Raw genomic sequence first — 21,252 nt, forward strand, 5'->3', positions numbered from 1 at the left:
GCATGCACACATTGTTGAAAACACTGATACAATAGCTTCCATCCTTTTATGTTTCAACATCAACACAAGGGACTAACAGACTGACAAATAGACACAGACAGATGGAGATAAAATCGCTCCAAATCTGTGCCATGTCAGTCAATATAGTCGCGCTGTACGAGGTTAAATATAAAAAACAACTCAGCATCGTTTATGCTCTGGTCAATTCTGTCCCGACTATTGAGAAAGTTGCCACATGCAAATTCACCAATTCCTGAATACTGCACACACATAGCTACAAAGCCATAAAGGAGGAGGTTAACATAACTGTTAAGTCTATGCCACAATGGAAAACATTCTTGAACACAGCCAAGACAGTCTATAGAATGGCAGCATAGACAGTTTACAAAGTGCTTCAAAAAAGCTTCAAAGCTTCAAAACATGATCATGCAGATACTTTGAAATCTTTTTTCCACAGTGGGTATCTTGGCTAAAAAAAAAAAAAAAAAAAAAAGTCTCCTGTAGATATGAGAATAGCAGTGCTGCATCAAAGACTGGAGTTACTGACACTCATCACTTTATTCTTACAGCACACGGACAAGACAGAAACGTCACTTCGTATGATGACGGGTGATTGATGTCTTCACACTGGCGACGCCCTTTCACCTGCCTCTCTGGGCTTTCTTTTCCAATTCTTCCTCGATGTCGTCGATCACTTTTACCGCTGCGATGGGAATACGTGTCCCTGGGGGGGAAAGAAGGAGAATGGAGCATACAACATGTGATACAGGGAATATTTACAATGCAAGATTTATTATACCTAGAAAAAGAAAAGGGACACTGTGGTTTGACCATGACAGTCACAATCTAAGCTATAAAGTTCAATGGTCTTTGTCTTAAACAGTTTGAACTCTACTACCCCTTATGGGTTTGTGGGGGGTGGGGGAGGAGAAGGGGGAAAAACCTAAAACAACTTTATTGCAGGTATGCAAGATGTATTCATATTTTTGTAAACAAGAGACCCGGGGGGTCTCGAACTCCCCCGAGTATCGCAAGTTCACCTTCCATGCATTCTTGCAGACTCCTACCTGAGAACATTGAAAACCTAAGGTTGGGTAGCTTTGAGAGCTGGGGGCATGGTGTCCATTTGCATATTCCATCACACTGGTAAAAATACCTGCCAAGTACACTGTACTTTATAGAATGGATGGAATTCAGATTCTATCCCCCCTAGGGATGCTACCTGCCAAGTTTGGTGAAAATTCGTGATAGGGTTTTCAAGAAAAAAAATTAAAATTTACAATTTAGGTCCAAATTTAGGCCCCCTGGGGCCCCCAGGTGGGGCATGGTGCCCATTTGATGGGAATGAGATTCTCTCCCCCAAGGGATGCTTCCTGCTAAGCTTGGTGAAAATTCAGAATGGCTATTCAAGAAAGAGATGAAAATGTACAATTTGGGCCCAATTAGGACACCGCCAACTGTTTAATAATATGCACTGGTGAGTGTACATTATAGCTTTTAAAGTACATTGCATCTTGATGTACCTAGGGAGTAGCTTCTTCTTTACTGTGATTGGTGTTATCAATTGGTGTTATAATTCCATATCGCCAACTCTCCATTCTTTTATATATATATATATATATATATATATATATATATATATATATATATATATATATATATATTTCCTAAAACTTTGTTTGCAATGCCAAAGTGTCATGTGGTTTAGAGGAAATATACCACATCTCCACATACCTGGGCCAAAGATGCTCTTAACGCCCTGATCAAAGAGGAAGTCATAGTCCTGGGGAGGGATGACTCCGCCCACTATCACACCGATGTCACTGATTGGTAGATGCAAACACACACACACAAACAAAAAATGTTATATAAAGACATGTTAGGCAATTGTGTTACCAGCAGGTTTTCAGAAGTGGGAGGAGAGAGAGGGAGAGAAGATAAATGATATGGGAAGAAGAAAAAAGTAGATGATGAGGGAGAAGAGAAAGAGGAGGAGGAGGAAGATGTTTATTTGGGAATTTGCCATAAATTTACCACATTTATTAGTATTTCAGTTGACATTTCCTTGTTTCTTTATAACACAGTTGTACTGATTTTGTGTCTTTATATGTATTCAATCATTTCAATGTAATCATATTTTGTTGAAGATGAAATAAACTGCTTCAAACTTGAAACTCATTCAAGCATGTTTATAAATCAGTGATGTTGATACCACCTTTACTAGTGCTACCAATCATCATGCTTAGTCAGAATTATAGTAATAATGATAACAATAATAATAGTAGTATCAATGATAATTATAGTAGTGATAGTGACAATACTAAAAAAAAATGAAAATGTAAAGACCAAAAGAGAGGAAAGTGCAGAGAAAAAAAAGCATAAAGTAAATGACACAAGGAGATAGAGAAAACATTACATGTAGCATTCTTCAAATCTTTGAAATTCCTAATTGGAGGAAGACTCCAAAGAAGCATCCATGACAGCTACATAGAAGCGTCCAAGACAGCTCCCTTAAAATGACATGAATAGAACTATGGGGATTTTGATGACACACAATATCAAAAGAAAAAAAAATGACACTTCATTACTGATATTAGTTAGCCTACAGGAAGTGGGCTGTCTCGAGTTCACCGGAAGTTGGCCCGCTTCTTCATATTCAGATTCATCCACTAATGTGCTGTAAGCTAAACTCTGTACTATTTGGTATTGCAAGCCTTTCATTCATCCCCATTTCCTATTATGACTGGTCTAATAGCATCCACTGCTTATAAGCTATTCAAGACTGCAAAGTAAAAGTCAGCGGGCACATCCCTTTGTTTAATTGATGGTGTACATATTAGTCTTAAAGGAATTCATCAGCTCGGAGTCAGAGACCTATTAAATACATTTGATATAAATTGGCAACCATGTTACCCAAAATGAACTTTTTTTGTCAAAGTCAAACACACTTTACCCTGTTTTCTTTTTTTTTCCACAAAAAATGTTGCACTTTAAGAAAAGAATGTATGATTGCACAGTCATGAAAACATTCCATGACAACGACCAGTAAATCATTACAGAATGTACATACCAATTATTTATAGCTCATATCACAGCAACATTAACAGCTACCCAACGTTCAAATTCAATGAAACTCTACGTTCATGTCGACTACAAAAAAAAACCAAAGAGAGTAAATTAAACAAAAAGGTGGTAAAAACGCCATCAAATCGGACATTAAAATAATTAAGGTTTGGCTCTTAATTTATAGAAAATATGATACCTTTTATAACTCATGTCCAAGTTTGATGATATTCCTACCACTTTCTTACTCTAGACACAGAAGTCAACTTTTGACTGAAAAGTTCTAACGGTAACTCACCCTCTTCCCATCTTGCCGAGAGCGGCGATGAGTTCGGGGACGAGCGTCTTGTGTCCCGCTGCTAGCGTGCTCACGCCTACAACATTCACGTCAGCATCTATGGCCTGCTGTGCCACCTCGCTGGGAGTCTATGGTGGAGTAAAAGGTGAACAAAATTAAGGAAAAACTGCTTTAGTCAGGAACATTGATACCTGATAATCTGGTATTAAAGATCACCTTATTCATTTGTACACAATGTACGGCCAGCATACAAACCCAACCCGACTAGTGACAAAATGCTTCCATTAAAGGTAGTACTGTTTACCTTTGGGAGCAATGCTTTTTAAAAATGTTCAAGATATCACATTTGATGCACATGTGTAGGTCAGTTGTATCACAAAACATCCTAACATGTAAACATTTTGCAATGCCCAAATTATAAGGAGATATCACTATTTTTTTCACTAAACCGTAACTGTAGACAGTTTAGTCTTGAAATATTTTGATCATAAGTATTGTTCACATTTTGTATATCTAACAATACTTAACATTAATCATAATGATTCAAATTTTTACGTTGGTTGTTTCTATCCCTAAACTCACATTTTAGAACAATTTTGAAGCCCTAAAGCTGGGTTTTTGTTTCATCTGCAATTGGTAAATAATGCGTTTAATATGCAAAAGGGATATTTATGGTACTTTATCTTCATCAGATTACATGACATCAGCGGGAGAGTCTGCACCAACCTGAAAGAGGGGACCGATGTCGACGTCAAAGCCAAGGTCGGCGAAGCTGGTAGCCACCACCTTGGCTCCTCGGTCGTGGCCGTCCTGTCCCATCTTGGCCACCAGGATGCGGGGTCTCCTCCCCTCCTTCTCCTGGAAGTCCTGCCAAAGTGATGGAATCAAAAAATTGTTATCCTCTTACGTTTATCTTTCACAATTTTTGGATTCTTCTCCTTCGCCCTCTCCAAAATGTACACAATCATACAAAAATAATGACGCTGATAAAAGAAAAAATCCAGGTTACATCCACTGATCACACGCTGGTTATTGTTATTGCAATGGGGGCAAGGAAGGGGTAAAGTATAGTGAATGCAGAATCATCACAGTATACCAATCTCAACTTTCGCTCCCTACCCCTCCACCCCCCCCCCCCTAAAAAAAAAACACAAAAAAAACATCCTACAACAAAGAAACACACACTCTTCAAATATACCTCCACTCTCCTAATGATCCCTCGAGTCTCCACGTCCATGCTTATCCTAATAAATCATATGCTGATGATCATTGGCATGACTGGGACAGGAAGGTGGCAAAAGGAGGGGGCTGGGTGCTGTTTTTCTATCTGGCCCTCTCCCTTTATTCCTCTTTACAACTCACCCCTACTCTCCTAATGCCAGCTAGATTTTTCGCAATGCTTGCTTCCCCTCCCCCCTGTTGATGTGCCGGTGATGACTGCAAGAACCCAAGGGGACAGGAAAGGGCGGAAGGGGGGGGGGGGTAGATGACTACATACTCTGAATCCCTCCACCTCATTCCCAAACACCTTAATACCTCCATTCTCCCAATACCAAATTGAGTTTTTCACTATGCTTTGCAGCCCCCATTGTTAAGGGGCTGGTGATAAGTAGCAGCATCAAATGGGACAGGAAGTTACCAAGGGGGAGGGGAGAGGAAGAGGGGAGGGGTTTACCCCCTCATTTCATCTAACTTACCTCCACTCTCCTGATGCAAGCCTGGATCTCTTCGTTCTCGCCGTACTCAGACTTGTAGGCTCCGCTCACCATCCTGTCGCTGGCCACATGGCGGGTGAAGACTGCCTCCATGGCAGAGGAGATCTCCTCCACAGTACATCGGGCCCTGGCAGCCTGGGGTCATGGGGGTCAGTCATGAAGGTGAATTTGGATAAGGAGGGAGTTTCAAGGGCCACAAGTGGTATATGGCTTCATATTTATGCACCCTTTTTATACCCAATGTATACTTTTTTTAGATGTGAAAGACAATTTTATCCACAATATTTGTGTAATCTGCTTCAGAGATCATACTACTTAGGATTTTTTTAATGTGAGTTGTACTTGTATGTTATTGATTAATGGCATTTCATGCTGGAAAATCTTGGACAGTATCTCTCAAATCTAACTGCAATTTTCATAAGTGAATGGAGTCTTCCAGTAGGAGTGATACTAATACTGTATGCGCCGAATATTTCGCGAGGTTTTTATTTTTCACGAATTTCGCGAGTCAGGTGCTGTTCGCAAAATTAAAGACACACGAAAATATTGACTCTGATCATGCTATGAGTGTGACGTATGCCTATACATTTCTCAATTCGGTACAGGACTCCACGATCACAAATTTAACCACTCGCGAAATCATCCGGAATTTCAGATTCGTAAAATTTAGACTCGCGAAATATATGGTGTATACAGTACACCCTAACTGACATAAGGTCATAATATGACTCATTATAAGTCATTATATGACTCATTATATATCACATTTATGACACTAATGGTCACACAGCACTCCTCACTTCTTGACCAAAAAAAAAAAAAAGAAGTGAAATGCTCATTTGTGCTCTCAGAAATGTTTGAAGTATGGTGGAAGACCTCTGAAAACTAATTTGCGAACTGGAGCTCAAGGCCTTTTTGGCGAGAATGAAACTTTCATGAATTGGCGAGTAGCATTCAATGCATTGTGTAGACGATACTTCCATGTGCATTTTGCTTTCCTGAATCTTGGATCCTTGCAAAATTTGTGAAAGTTTCACGCATGCAAAAATTTCTGGTTTTACAGTAAATACACTGGTTCCTTAGATTTACAATTAAACACATAGTTGTAACCTTGACTAAAGACTACGTTGAGAAGCATGGCCTTCTGCAAATCACAATGCATACATACTAATGCTGAATGAAAAATGTCATAAATCAACCAGCAGCGACACCTCCATCACATCCATACTGACCTGCACGCAGCGATCCAGAAGGTTCTCATCTCCTCTGCTGGCATCTGTGATTGCAGACAGTGCTGCCTCAACCTACAGAACGAAGCAAGCAAAGTGCACATGTGCGATTCAAAGACTCCTGAAGGAAGACGTAATGGAAGTCTGAGATCTATTCATGACCGCTGCTAAGCAAGGTGCTTTATGCACCTTAAAGGACAAGTTCACCTTCATATTAAAAAACATAAGGATTGAGAGAATGTAGCAATATTAGTAGAACACATCATTGAAAGTTTGAGGAAAATCAGACAATCCGTTCAAAAAGTTATGAATTTTTGAAGTTTTTGTGCAGTACCCGCTGGATGAGAAGACTACTGCAGTGTATGAATAACTTAGATGTCACATGCGTACAACAATATAAAGAAAATATAAAGAGAATTTCACAAAATTCCATCTGTTGGAAAAAGTATACATTCCCCTGACTCGTTACCGACAAATGTTATGGGTAATATTATTCCCCCTGCCTTTAGAAAGAGGCAAGTCAAGTGCTCTTTTATTATGCGAAAAAAGTGAAAATATGTTGAATTTTCTTTTACATTTTCTTTACTGTTGTACGCATATGACTCACAAGCTGTAGTAGTCTCCTCATCCAGCGGTTCCAACACAAAAATTTTAAAAATTCATAACTTTTGCATCGATTGTCCAATTTTCCTCAAACTTTCACTGATGTGTTCTACTAACATTGTTGCATTTTCTCAATCCTTATGTTTATGAAGGTGAAATTGTCCTTTAATGTAGTGTGGTGGAAAGGTCCTACACTGGTAGAAACTATCATTGCCTTCATTTATCAGCATCGCATACAGAGAAAATATTTCTTTTGCTTAGAGTTCGTGTTGATTTGTCAAATCGTTGGCTGTATTTTCATACTCTGTGCAGCATTGTTCTGTTTTGATGAAATTTGTGAATTCTCCTGCTGTATGTAAAGGGTAGGGAGTATTTGCTTAATGTGGCGTTAGTACTATATTTATGGTATAAGGTAGTGGCGATGATATTGATAATAATGATGAAGACGGTGATAAAGATGAAGATGATGATTGTGGTGACTGATGATGCCCATGGTGATGACGATGATTACATTCTGCCATGCATGGCAAGAGACTGGCCAGGATACAAAGCTGAACCTCCTATGGCAAATTACAAACCTTTCTCCCAAAAGCATATCTTTCACTCCTAAGACCAAATCTGTGCTTTTAAATCACCTCAGTACCACAATCCTACAATGCCAGTGACATCACCTGAAAACAAATTGCAAACAGTAATAAAAGAGTTAATGAAACATTGTCTCACTGCTTGAGGGTCTCTGGTTTCCCTGATGCGCTTCAGCTTGTCGATCTGTTTCTCTCTGACCTCTGTATTATCAATGGACAGAACCTCCACTGGCTCCTCCACTTCTAGCTTGTACTTGTTGACTCCAACAATCACTTCTGCATGGCATGAAAGACATGGAAAGGTTGCAGTCCAAAGAGAATGAGGAAAAGAAGTGGTGTTTAAGGATAAATGTAGGTTATCACTGAGAGGAATATTATACATAATAATTAGTGGTTTTTGTATTTCAATACAAAAATTGGAACCACAGACGTTAGGTGCTGCTTCTACTACAACTACAAGTACAGTTACATTGTACCTCTTACTTCAGCTTCAATAACTACTGCTACTACTATCATTGCCAATGCTACTGTCACTTTTAACACAGCCACAGCCAGGGTGTGTGTGTTGGGGGGGGGGGGAGAGTGGCTGGAATCAGTAGCTGGAATCAATCTCTGAGCAGAACCCTTGGAAAGTCACAGGCTTTGTTGAAATATTTTACGTATATTTTTCTTTCTTTTTTTCCCCTTCTTTTACTTGACGAGCCACAAGTGTTCCATAGCCTCTGAATACTACTATTACTACTGCTACTACCAAGATTATCTCTTCTCCACATTCCTGAATGTTGCCGTATCTCAACCATGGCCTACTATAAATACTGATTCCATCATACAATGATTTTGGAAATGGACCAAGAAGTGCAGCTATCAAACCAGGCATTCCCAGTGCAGCTTGTCACTAAAGAGAAAGAAAACGAAAGAACGTACCTTTGCCCGAGTCAATCCTGGCCTGTCGCTTGGCGGCGCATTCCTCGATCTTCAGTTTGCAGAAGCCCTCGGCGACTGCCTTGGCCATGCCGCCCATATCTTCGATCTACAATCCCACAGGAAAGGTAGGAACAAACAGGTGAAAGTTTCAAGAGATGGAGTACAAGATTCAGAGTGTATTGAAGTCGTTTCTGTCTTATTCCCAAGAAGACATCATGCGGAGAAAGTTATGTGCTTGAATGGTGGCAGGTCACTGGGGCTCTGGTCATGAAAAACTCATGTACTGTAAAAGTGGAAAACTCCTCGGCGTTGAAATTTTGAAGACCAGAAACCAGAAACTAGCGTGAAAACAAAAGCACACAAAATTTTTTGCTTACCATATGCTCCAGTATTTGATGTTTTGATTCCGTGGAATTAAAAACAGGTGAAACTCTTGTCACCCGGCCGAATGTGAAAAATTAGTTAAGCAAAAACATCCATTATTTTTACAGTACTTGATATAGAGAGCTAAAATCACAAACCAACTAAAAAGACAAAGGTGATGATGAGGTGTAGAGATAGGAAGATCCGGTGACTCCTTCGAGAGGAAATAATGTCTGCAGCAGTGGACATAATCATGGGGGTGTAATCCTCAACATTTCTACAGGCCTGTTAGAAATCAGAAATTTATGCTGCCCCCTTCTTCAATGATTCCCACACTTTCTTTGGCTTGTCAAAAAGTTTGCAGCATCCTGTTGCTATGGTAACCAACATGCTTTGCTTCTCTCTCCAACCAGAGGAGACAAAATGGGTATTAAGTGGCTTACCTCTTGAATGAGCTTGTCTGCAGCCTCGTAAATTTCATCCGTGAGACATTCCATCATGTGGGATCCACCCCACGGATCGACGATCTGAAGAGAAAATGAGGAGAATTCAAAGACAGGTGCATAGATGATCACCACAGTGGTGCTGTAGTAGGTTAATTCTAAACAAGCCTATCTTCATCTGATCCTACCATATGATAGCAGAAACTCCTTTCAATGTGACAGCAATCCTGTCCTTCCGCTGGCACAGCACTTCAGAGCATGCAGCCGCTGTTATTCCTTTTGGAAATATATACCCATGATAATTATATTTTTCATGAATGGGACACACATTTTCTTTATTTTGCCCTCTTATGTTCAGTGCTCAGCTTCACAGAAGGTCATTACAGCTGTACAAGTGGTATATTCTGTTGCTTTTATTTTTATGAATTAGATAGTTGACTGATAATCACAATTTTTTTTTTTAACAATATATGAAAATATTGCCTCCTACAATGAAAATGTGCTACTAGTATGTGTTGTATCCAAGGTGGGAAACTGCTATTTTTTTCACTTGAAAACTACAATACTTTTTTTCATCATTCCATTAATTGTAGTTCTTGATCGCAAAGTCAACCACTTGCAAAATTGCCCCACAAGACCCAATTTGCAAAATATTACATTCGCAAAATAAATGCTGTAATAGCTGAAATTGTTATGCAGTCGGAAGTGTGATACAGTTAACCAGTAAGAACTAGGAGGCAGGAGCACTGCAGAATGTTAACATGGTGCATACTGGAACTGCACTTGTCTCAATAATGACCTTTCTACCATCAATTCCTGCAGTGGCATCAGTTTAGCATGACAAATGAAAGGATATGTGATATACTCAATTGCAGCTTTTTGTTTTCCAATGGCACAACTCCAGTCTGGACTAAACAGGTAATATAATTTTGTTCTTCCCTCACCTTCGGAAGACCACTCTCCTCCTGGAGAATGATCTGGGTGTTCCTGGCGATGCGGGCACTGGTGACCGTCGGAAGGCCCAGGGCCTCATCGTACGAATTGGTGTGCAGCGACTGGGTGCCCCCAAAGACTGCTGCCATGGCCTCGATTGTTGTTCGTATCACATTGTTGTAGGGGTCCTGGCAAAGACAAGGAGGAGTGAAGACTTTATTTCCAAGGGTAATAAATATAACAGAAGGCCACAAATAGTAGTAGTAGTAGTAGTAGTAGTAGCAGGGGCGGATCAAGGAATTATGTAAAGGGGGGGGGGGGGGGGGCGCAACTAATATTTCTGGTGCCACGTCCGGATTTAATTTATTTTTTTTCTTTTTATTTCTTTTGTTTTTAAAGAAAAATAAGGGGGGCGGGCGTGCGCCAGTTGCGCCTCCCTGTGGATCTGCCACTGAGTAGTATATTAAGTAGTAGTGGTAGTAGAGTGGTAGTAGTGGCAGAAGATTAGCAGCAGCTGTAGTAGCAGTGGTGGTAGTGGAAGTGGTTATACTAGCAGTAGCACTAGAAGTACTAGTAATAGTAGAAGTGGTCATGGTAGTAGTAGTAATAGTTGCAGTAGTAGTACATTTAGTTGCATTCAGTAGTACTAGTAGTAGTAGCTGAGTAGTAGTAGTAGTAGTAGTAGTAGTGATAGTCATAGAAGTAGTAGTAGTAGTAGTAGTAGCAGTAGTACAGTAGTAGTACGGTAGTAGTAGGAGTAGTAGCAGTAGTAGCAGAAGTAGTAGTAGTAATACGTAGTCATCGTCATTGTCATAGTAGTAGTGGTAGTAGCAGCAGTAGAATTAGAGTCATTGTAGTGATAGTAGTAGTAGTAACAGTAGAAGTAGTAGTGGTAGTGGTAATTGTGATAACAACAACTTAGCACATCTATACAGAGGCATGCTAGCAGAGATTTGAAGAGATTTGAATCTGTATTACTGACACAGTTTTTCCTACATCAAAGCACAGATGTCCATTAAAAAATTCTTAGAACAGAGTGTTGTTGTGTTTCATTAATCAGAATTTTTAGCCCACCTGCTCAGTGAGAGACCAGCCAGAGGTCTGGGAGTGGCAACGAAGCATCATGGAGTTGGGCTTGGAGGGGTTAAAGTGCTTCTTCATCAGGTGAGCCCAGAGGCGGCGGGCGGCCCTCAGCTTGGCGATCTCAAAGTAGAAGTTCATCCCGATGCCCCAGAAGAAGGAGAGGCGGGGTGCAAACTTGTCGATGTCCATACCAGCTTTCAGACCTGGACATCAGCATGACAGAAAGCATAGAGAATGGAAAACAGCTTCCCAATTCAACCGTCTACTGTTGATATTGTAGCTTTATTTCCTTTTACTGGTCACATCCTTGGAATCAAGGTCACAATATGGAATTAGATTATTCAACCCTTTGCATGTGTAGTTTTTAAAACCGGTTTGAGATGCCACTACTCTGAGATGGGGGGATATACATAGGTTTAAAAAGGATGAATGTCAACTTGACTCATGGGGCGAGCTGGCTTGAAGCCAAAGAACCCTGACAACAATTACTTTAATTTCCAACAAGAACACCAACTGTCACTTAAGACTTAGCAGAGTCCAGTCAGACTATCGAAGAAAAGAACAATAATATATGAAGATCCAGCAACTGTATCAGGGCAATAACCCCTCCTCCCTACCACTAAATATTGGTTAGTGATAAGGTTAGGGTAGAGATTAGGTTTAGGGTTAGGATTAGAGTTAGAGTTTGGGTTAGGGTTAGGTTTAGGTTCAGGGGAAGGGTCTGGGGTAATTGCCCTAGACCCTCTGCAACACCAGTCCCCCTTGTCAGTAACGCACCTGTCCTGCAGTACTCCAGGCCATCTGCTATGGTGAAGGCAAGCTCCAGAATGGTGTCTGCTCCTGCTTCTTGCATGTGATAGCCCGAAATGGAGATGGAGTTGAACTTTGGCATGTGCTGATGGAGATGAGCATGGGATGGAAGTGTGTGAGAAATAGCGTATATAATTATATTAGTGGAATCAGCCCTGTTTTCCATTGCAAATGATTTTGAAAGGATGATGAGTTCAAAAAGAGAGTTTGTTTTGTACCTTTCTGACAAATTCACATTCATCTCATGATCTACACGTTCAAAATTATCTTAAGAGAGTCTGCCAACTTGATGAAAGAAAATTTCAGCATAACCTGTGCCTTACTGCATTAAACATTCACCAATTTTTTTTATTTATTTCAATACCAACTACCATGGCACTTGTAACCTACATAAAGTTGTTTCACTTTTGTTTTCATTTTACAGTTACAGTGGTAAAAATGGCAATGGGTCTATTGCATCACAAAGACTTGAAGTACAAAAAAATACATATATCACCCCAAAATTAACTCCTCTTTGGCAGTGCCAAATTGTTTAATTTTGCTTGGCTTTTTGTTTCCCCCTTTCTTTTAAGGTCTTCATAGGTGGCCTTACCTGTGATGTGTAGGCAAAGATGTCCCCAATGATCCTCATAGAAGGTGCTGGAGGGTAGATGTATGTGTTGCGCACCATAAACTCTTTGAGGATGTCATTCTGGATGGTTCCTGTGAGCTGCTCTTGTCTGACCCCCTGTATGAGGAAAGGGCTTAAGGCTTCAAAACTCTGGCAATAGTATACATGATGGTTTTTAACTCATTTCAACAAAACACATCATTGACTTTTCATTATGATTCTATATAGAATGATACTGCTCAACATGCTACACAACCTAAAATGCCTTTGATGATGCTACTGAAGTGGCTCTTGAAGACATACATGTGGTCAGCTATGATGTATAGCGCAGGGACATGAACAATTTAAAGCCATGAGACAAATGATAGAAAGAAATGCTAGAGATGGTATCGGCTGAACGTGAGCTGCTCTCGTCCATTAGAAAATGCCAGATGCAGTTCTTGGGTCATGTCGAGCGGAAAAGGCAAAATGAACATCTATTCCTGACTGGATTTGTAAACGGCAAAAGATCACGCAGATGACAACAGCTCAGTTTCCTTTCCACAATGGCTGGGATAACTAGTGAGAGAGCATCTACCTTGCTGCACTCGTGCAACAGAGGGAGCTGGAGGAGGCTACCGCATCAGCGATTAGGGAGCTTTGGATCTGCGCCGTGGACGTTTGAGGTGACGAGTGCGTTGGACGTTCTCCTCTCCCCCTGCGTCGTGCTGAAAAGTAGCTTTAGATTACGCTGGGATGCAACGTTATAAAAAATAAAATGGCGCCCCCATATGAAAATGGCAGGATCCAATAAAAAAGCAGAGTTTGAAGTAAAAATAGCCCAGAACGCGTAGTGAAAAACTCGGATGATGCAAGCTATAAATAGATTGGCTTGATGCGCGCTTTTGCGCATGCTCAGAACATGTTTTTTTTCCTCTGTCGCGAAATTCTAAAGCTCCCTATTGCCAACTGGCAGTGACGTACATGGCAGAGCAGAAAGAGCGATGCTACTCAGTCAGTGCATAATCCCAACAGCACATTCAATCAAAATGAATAAGCATCATCAAAATAAATGTGACAACACTGAAAAATACCATTTATAATTCGCATATACAGAAAGAGATGGTTTATCTCACCTGCTCCTCAGCAGCGACAATGAACATCGCCATGACTGGCAAGACAGCTCCATTCATCGTCATGGAAACAGACATCTTGTCCAATGGGATGTCATCAAACAGAACCTGTATGAAGAAAGTGGACAGCACAGCCACAAACCATGTGAATGAATAGTGATACCATATACACAGCATGACCACTGAAATTTAACAAAACCACTAACTATGGGAGTTTGATCACAGACTAATGACATATATACTGTATCATGATGAAAGAATGGCAAATTCATATATGAACACCTTTATACTGCTTGCTAGACTTTCTTTTTTCTTTTTGACATTTCTGAAGATGTCACAATGCTGAGTGACGAAGGAATAGAGAGATAGGGGGTAAGAAGAAAAACAATCCCATACAACACAGCTTGACTTTTTTCCCCATCTTACTTTGGCCTTCAACCAGTGACACAAGCAAAAGAAATTAAACCCTCCTGAAGCCACAGTCTCAATATTCCAGTGCGTTTGTAAATAACTGATACTGGCATGAATCGATACCAATATGAATTTCCACTTCCAACATGACTGACGACAACAACAAATAGTGACAAAAGAAAACAACTCACAAAACTAACAAATATGTAATCAAATCATTCAAATGATGAACATGGCAGGATCCAATAAAAAAGTTTGAATTAAATGGATCCCTAGCTTTTGCAAATGATAACCTCACCTCTGGCAATGAATGGGTTAACTGTACTACCTTTTGAAACATTTACTTTTTAAGACCTGGGGGGCATTTCATGAAGCATTTTGGTCAGATATTTTTCTGACAAACTGTTACAAGCTACTGAAAACCTTGCATCTGAGTGGCCGAGAGCAAATTTGTCCAACAACTTTGTCGGACAAAATGCTTCATGAAATACTCCCCTGGTAGCATGGGGAAACATGGACGGTCCGATTACACTGATCTTCATTTGCTGCCCACCAGGGTCCATTCGAAAACCTCAAATAGCATCCTGCAGCGAATATGTGCATCAAAGCATACTTTCATTGGTAATGGTCGACTGCGGTCAAATTCTTTGGCTGTGTGTGAGCAATAAATGATCAAGCTGGACACAATTTGTTGTAGGAATTTTCCAGTACATGCATATCCGAGCTGGGTCATCCTTTCCATTCCATGGTATCCCCATGCTGCCGGGCCTTCAATAAACTTTTAATGTTTTCCCTGAATGGCAGCTCATCTCACCTTCATGTCCTCCACACTGTCAATAGCCACACCAGCCATTCCTACATCACCATGGACTCTGGGGTTGTCTGAATCATAGCTGCACAGAACAAGGAAAACAAAAACGAAACAATGCAAGGACGTGACCATCAAAGGACTTGATTTGTGGTTCACAATGTTCACTTCATTATCACTGACTGCCTCATTTGCACACAATCTTTGGGAATATGGTGGTATACCATAAACTTTTAATCACTGAAGGGATGTAGTGGAGAAAGAGGATTCAACATCAATTCAACATCATATGTACCATGATGTAAATTATGAAGGCCATCGTGATACAACAGATTAGGAGGATTACCTGATAGGTGATTACTACAAAGTGGCATTTACTCTCAGGATACTTGTGTTAATTGGAGCATAAAGCATGACGACACAGTAAAAAGACAGGAAGTTACTACTTACAGACATTACTTTCAAGACATTTGTGCTTATCAGAGGGAATAGCATGACACAATAAGTATAAAGTACAGTAAATGTTACAAAACAAACAAACAAACAAACAAACAAACAAACAAACAAACAAACACAGAGACAAACAACTTGAAGACTATCTCGCTGCCAGGGACAAACAGAACCTTACCCTCGATGGGTAGCCAGGTCAAAGGCTACACTCAACCCTTGCTGGCCAGCCTTGATGTTCTGCTTGTAGAACTCATTGCTGGCTTCCACTGTACTGAAACCTGCATACTGGTACCAAAAAGAGAAAGTGGGGGCGGGGCGAGAATATAAGGTAACAAAAATTCACATCTGCTGCACATCCAACCCAGTGAAAGCAATCTTTACATAATGTCTCTTCATTTTCTGCCAGGTAAAACAATACATTTGTTGATACGTGTGTAATACTAGATGAAGGGCAGAATGCACACGCCTAATCATTAGCCAAGGCAGTACGGAATCAGCATAATAGAAGCAACAAAACATTACAGCAATGCAAGATTGAAATAGGCTGATGGAAGATATATGAAAAAGAGATCAACAGAAGAGCAAAGAGTATGTTTCAGTGGGCAATTGAAGGGCAGTCCAAGGATATACATGCAGGAGCAATGGAAGAAATTAGGGATAAAGTTGGAATAGACCCAATGACTACAAGCTCAACAAAAAGAAAATGCAAGACTGGGTAAGTAGACAGTGTAAAGAGAATAGAAATGGATGTCAGGGGGAGCTAAAAAGTAGTCACTACATTTACTGCAGAGCAGAAAGATGTGAATGGAAATAGGTGTGACAAAGACATAAAACCATTCCAGGCATAGGAACATTGAGGTGGAAAGAGGTAGCTGAGATACACTGAAAACAAAATGCGTGATTTAGCAAAGCAAGCGTACAAAGTGTGTGGCGAAAGTATAGAAAAGGTAATCTTATGAGCGAGAACAGAGAGCTTTACAATATGTATTATATTTGGAAATGAGTACACCGAAAGACCAACACCCAACACAGACCAGCAGAAGATTACACAGTGTACTGAGACAACCAACACAGACCAGCTGAAGAGTACACGGTGTAGTGAGACACCAGACATTCCTGTCTGACTATTGGAAGTAATTACACTGAAAGACAAACACTCGACACAGACCAGCATAAGATTACATGGTGTACTGAGGCACCTGACTTACCTGTCTGATTGTCCAGGGTCTCTGTGAGTACATGGTGGGGTACGGCCCCCTGGTAAAGGGATACTGGCCTGGAAGATGATCTGAATGGTTGGCAGTGTCCTGCTTGGTGTAGAGAGGCTTCAAGGAGATGCCCTGGGAAAAGTGAAGACAAGATGTGTCAATATCATAAAAAACATACCCATTCTATAGATCCTTGAAAGTGCAATTCCCCTTGTGTTCAAGTTTGAATTGAAATTGATAAATGTAGTAACATCAGATAAACAGAAAGCAAAAGTTTCATCAAAATGGGAATGAAAGTGGGTATATTGTTGGCCTGTAGACTAGGTGGCAACGTGGCGGAACTCAGGTCTGAACTGGTTGTGGAGATGGTATTGCAACGCCTTCTGGAGATGGTGATAGGACATTTGCTCCTGCGACAATTGCTCCGGTCTAATTTTCTCCAAGGACTTGGGGTTAGGGGTGTGAAAGGGTTTTAGGTTTAGTTTGATGTGAGGATTAGGATTAAGGATAGGGATATGTTTGTGGGTAGAATCCATGTTTGCTTTCGAATCAGACATTTCGTGGGAGCAAATAACATGGAACATCTGGAGACTAGCCGGGTCTCCATGGAGTCTCGGGATAATTAAACACATTCAATTTTCTCAAAGACTTTTTCCAGTTTCCAGCCAATCTCAGTGATTTCTCCATTAATGTTTCTGTCAAGTGTCACCAGTTGGAGCATCATTGCAGACTGTATTGTCTGAGATGTCTTTGACACATCTTCGCAACTGAGAAGATGTCTCGGAAAAGTCCCTGCGTCCTCACGACTTCTGGGCAAATAAGTTGTCATCCTGTTTAGAGATGTCTCGGACATTACCCTGGAGTCACCTTCTTGGTGGGAGCACAAGAAGAAACTTGAACATTTCTGAGAACTTTTTAGATAAACATCACTGTGTCTATGATATACAGTTGAACCTCTCATATACGGACAAGTCGGGACCAGGGCTCATCCGGATAAGGGATTTGGCCGGATACGGGAGACTCAATGCTTTAAACATGTACATATACATACACATGTACTGATGTAGCCCATTGTAGTACCACATGTAGTAATGTGTATACTGCAACCTTTTCATTGTTACATTTGGGGATGTTTGGGGATGTTAAAATGTCTGAAGGTAAGCAATTTGGAAGGAAATTTGATGTAATGTATGTTAATAATGTTGGAAGTAATATGTTATTCATGTGTGTTTGTGTAGGAGTTCTCAAGGAGTTGGGAATCCCCCTTTCCTCCCGTAATTATTTAAAAAAAAATCACGGCGAGATTGCGTCTGTATAATAGAGAGATCCGGATAAAGGGAGGCCGGATAAGAGAGGTTCAACTGTAGTTATTTACACCTCTGCTCCCCTCTTTTCAGTTGTTGTTAAACAAACCTCTGGTGTGTGCCACATGAGCTTCTCTTCTGGATCTCCTCCTTTAAGCTGCTTCTGTGCCAGTTTGGCCCACTCTGGGTGTAGTGGTTCTCTGTGCAGATGGCTCACACAGGTCACTGTTGGCATGCCAACCTGCAAAGTGATGGGTCAAAGGTTACTAGACAAACTGGAGCATATTAAATCCTTCTCAGACATCCCTTGTATGATATGAATTAAACTGATAATGAAACTGAGTTCTAATTTGTGCATCAGTTGAGGTGTTAGTTCTTGTCTTTAGATAACTGACAAAATTGCACAATTCTTTTATACATTTATTGCCTTTACCCAACAATTCATTACAAAATATGCTAATGTGTGAGGGTCTGTTTCATCTTGCACTTTTCAAACAAACGCAGGGAATATATTCATTATGAAATAACGCAGTACCGGTACATGATTAGTTGATTTAAATGGTATATTGACAGTAATGAAACAAGATTGTGTCTGTAACAAGAAACACAATTCCTTCATCACTAGACATTCTCCTCACTTGCATCATTAATGTTATTATCCTGGTATCATTCTTACATTACTATCATTGCTGTTATTATCATTATTGTTTCTTATTATTAGCATTATCATCATCATCATCATCATTATTTTCATCACTATCATCTTCACCATTAATCATTACCACCATATAATTCATGTTCCTGACTGACCTTGTGGAGGTGTATCAAGGAGTACCATCTCCCTCCTTGAGACGAGGCAGCTCTCAGTCGCCACATCCTAGTCCTGCCATGGGAGGAGTTTTAATAGAGTGAACATTGATCACCGTGGCACTCTCCTGCACAGTATTTAGTAATACTATAAATCAAACTAAACATGCCAACAATTATGACTTTATGAAACACTGCTGAAAGATGAGAACGCATATCATAACATATTAAGCTGCCCATAATTTCGACCACAATACTGTCCAAAATTCGACTGCCTGCTAGCTACGTGTAGAAACCTGGTTTTGCGCACGGTTGAAACTTGGCATGGGAGTTTGAACCTTGGTGCGGGTGCCGATATTCTCTCAGAAGCAGAGCAAACATTGAATTTTGGGAACCAATAAGTAGGTAGTGTTTGATAGAAATCATGTAACAAGCACATAATACTTACAGTTCTGAATGATTGATTATATTCCTTCTCTTACCTACAGCTCAAGGAAGAGCAGCATTTGGTAGACTAGCAGTGAATGAATGTAACATCAATAATCCTTTTAAGAATGCATTATTTACAGCTAGCAGTACAGCAAACATGTGTGTATGTCAGTTCGGGAAACCCACTCACAAGGGGGGCCCCTCCTTATAAGTAACCCGTCCCCCTTATAAGTAACCCCGTCCCCCTTATAAGTAACCCCCGGGGCACCCCTTATAAGGAGTCTCCACGCTTTTTTGCAATGCAACGCGAAAATGAAAGGACTGCGGCAATTCGCTTGATTATGTCCATAAAGCTTCACAAGTTTCCTAGTTACTCACGAAATTTGAGCAAAATCGGTTTGAGGCATCATATCTAAAATCATGGATTTAAATGCGATGTCAAACGACCCATGCGAATGCTGAAATGCGAGCGATTACTGGCGTGAGTGTCGCCAGGCGCGGCGGCGCGGCAATGCTTGAGTGCAGACGTGGCGACTGAGTACGGATTTTCGTACTCAGTCGTACTCAGTTGTGAAGCTTTATGGACATAATCAAGCGAATTGCCGCAGTCCTTTCATTTTCGCGTTGCATTGCAAAAAAGCGTGGAGACTCCTTATAAGGGGTGCCCCGGGGGTTACTTATAAGGGGGATGGGGCTACTTATAAGGTGGACGGGTTACTTATAAGGAGGGGCCCCCCTTGTGAGTGGGTTTCCCGAACTGATGTGGGACCACAGAGTCTAAATGCAATGCCTGACATCCTGTGCGGAAGGGGCGCGGGGCTCACACTCAGCTGTAGAGTTACAGTCTTACAGATGCTCCCTGGTGCTATCTTAGCCTTATCTTTTTAACAAAATATGACAAAACTCTTTTTACGTGGGAGAAGCTATTAACAAGCGGGAATAATTGTAAGTTTATGCAGTTTAAGTGGGAGATACACAGCCAAAGAGGTAGAGTAGGAGAAATTAAAACTGAAGCTAGAGATGGGAGATTATGGGAAAATGCCCGCAAAGCGGGAGAGCTCTCTCCTCCTCTCAATGCTTAATGGCATGATAGACCTTGAAGACAGACATGTTTCTAATCCATATCCTGAGAGCCTGGCATTGCAGGTGAGCACTGGTGAGTAAAAGGTCTTCTCTTTTATAGCCAATATTCATTTCTGGTCAGTTTCCTTCTGTTCGTGTTTATTAAATTATGATAAATTCTAATGAATTTACTTCAGATAGACTACTGTATTACTATTAGCTATCTAGACCCCTATAATTTCTGAACCCAGGATGTTCACCAAGATCTACTGCCCCACTGACAGTTTCTACTTCGTGAAAGTGCGCTGAAGCAGAGTCATGTCATTTGTCTTAAACGCACAGTCCGTCCTGGTGGCCTGCCTGGCCTGGCACAGCTCACAGTCACACAGCACAGCTCACAGCACAGTCACTCGCAGCGAAATCTCGCTGAACACTTCGCTAACGATGGCTCGCTGATTGCCCCGCCGTAACTCCGGGGAGCGATGCGGGCAAAGAGCGGTCGGTTCAATTCTAACGTTACACTCCTCCTCGATGCTCTCACGGAACTCGCACTCTTGACGACAATTTTAGACCATAATATGTTTTAATACAGCTACTAACTTATCTACCCATGTGTAATACTCATTATAGAAGTACATTTCAACTACTGATAATAAAGTCTATGAACTTACACGCTTATGTCACTTCGTCAACAATGGTGTTCGTGTCCCGTGGCGTAGACCGAAGACGTGTTTTTTGCCTTGCGTAATCATGTACTGTGTGCGTATCGAAGTCGCTGTAATTATTGGTCGTAAAGTTCAGCTTGATAATAAGGTCTGCCCGAGTGTTAAACAGCATGAAATATGCCGACTTCTGCATTGCCATTACTGCGTCGTCAAATACGTAAAAGCAATCGTGATCCCAGTTGGCAGTTGGCAGTGGAGATACAGAAGGTCAGAGAGCAGCTCGGCTTGGGATTTGAGGATCGAGGAAGCGACCAAAGGAGGGAAGAGATCAGTAGTTC

At 40.9% G+C, this 21,252-nt stretch overlaps 1 protein-coding gene across 1 annotated transcript; it reads right to left on the minus strand.

Annotated features, from left to right (window-relative positions):
- Nucleotides 1-610: 610 nt before the first annotated feature.
- On the minus strand, nt 611-18,827 carry LOC139716722 (methylmalonyl-CoA mutase, mitochondrial-like). Its single transcript, XM_071628251.1, has 19 exons — nt 18,762-18,827; nt 18,061-18,192; nt 16,648-16,779; nt 15,618-15,724; nt 14,996-15,074; nt 13,774-13,878; nt 12,641-12,775; nt 12,016-12,133; nt 11,230-11,441; nt 10,167-10,343; nt 9,223-9,306; nt 8,417-8,522; nt 7,632-7,768; nt 6,309-6,380; nt 5,059-5,211; nt 4,088-4,228; nt 3,362-3,489; nt 1,735-1,823; nt 611-724 (listed from the first exon to the last, which is right to left on the minus strand). The coding sequence occupies exons 1-19, from the start codon at nt 18,825-18,827 to the stop codon at nt 642-644; spliced, it is 2,256 nt and encodes a 751-aa protein (XP_071484352.1). The 3' UTR covers nt 611-641.
- Between the last annotated feature and the right edge of the window lie 2,425 nt (nt 18,828-21,252).

Source organism: Diadema antillarum, unplaced genomic scaffold (genome assembly GCF_040938485.1).
Source record: "Diadema antillarum isolate AM-2024a unplaced genomic scaffold, OU_Dant_1.0 scf00000069, whole genome shotgun sequence".
NCBI classification, from domain to species: Eukaryota; Metazoa; Echinodermata; class Echinoidea; order Diadematoida; family Diadematidae; genus Diadema; species Diadema antillarum.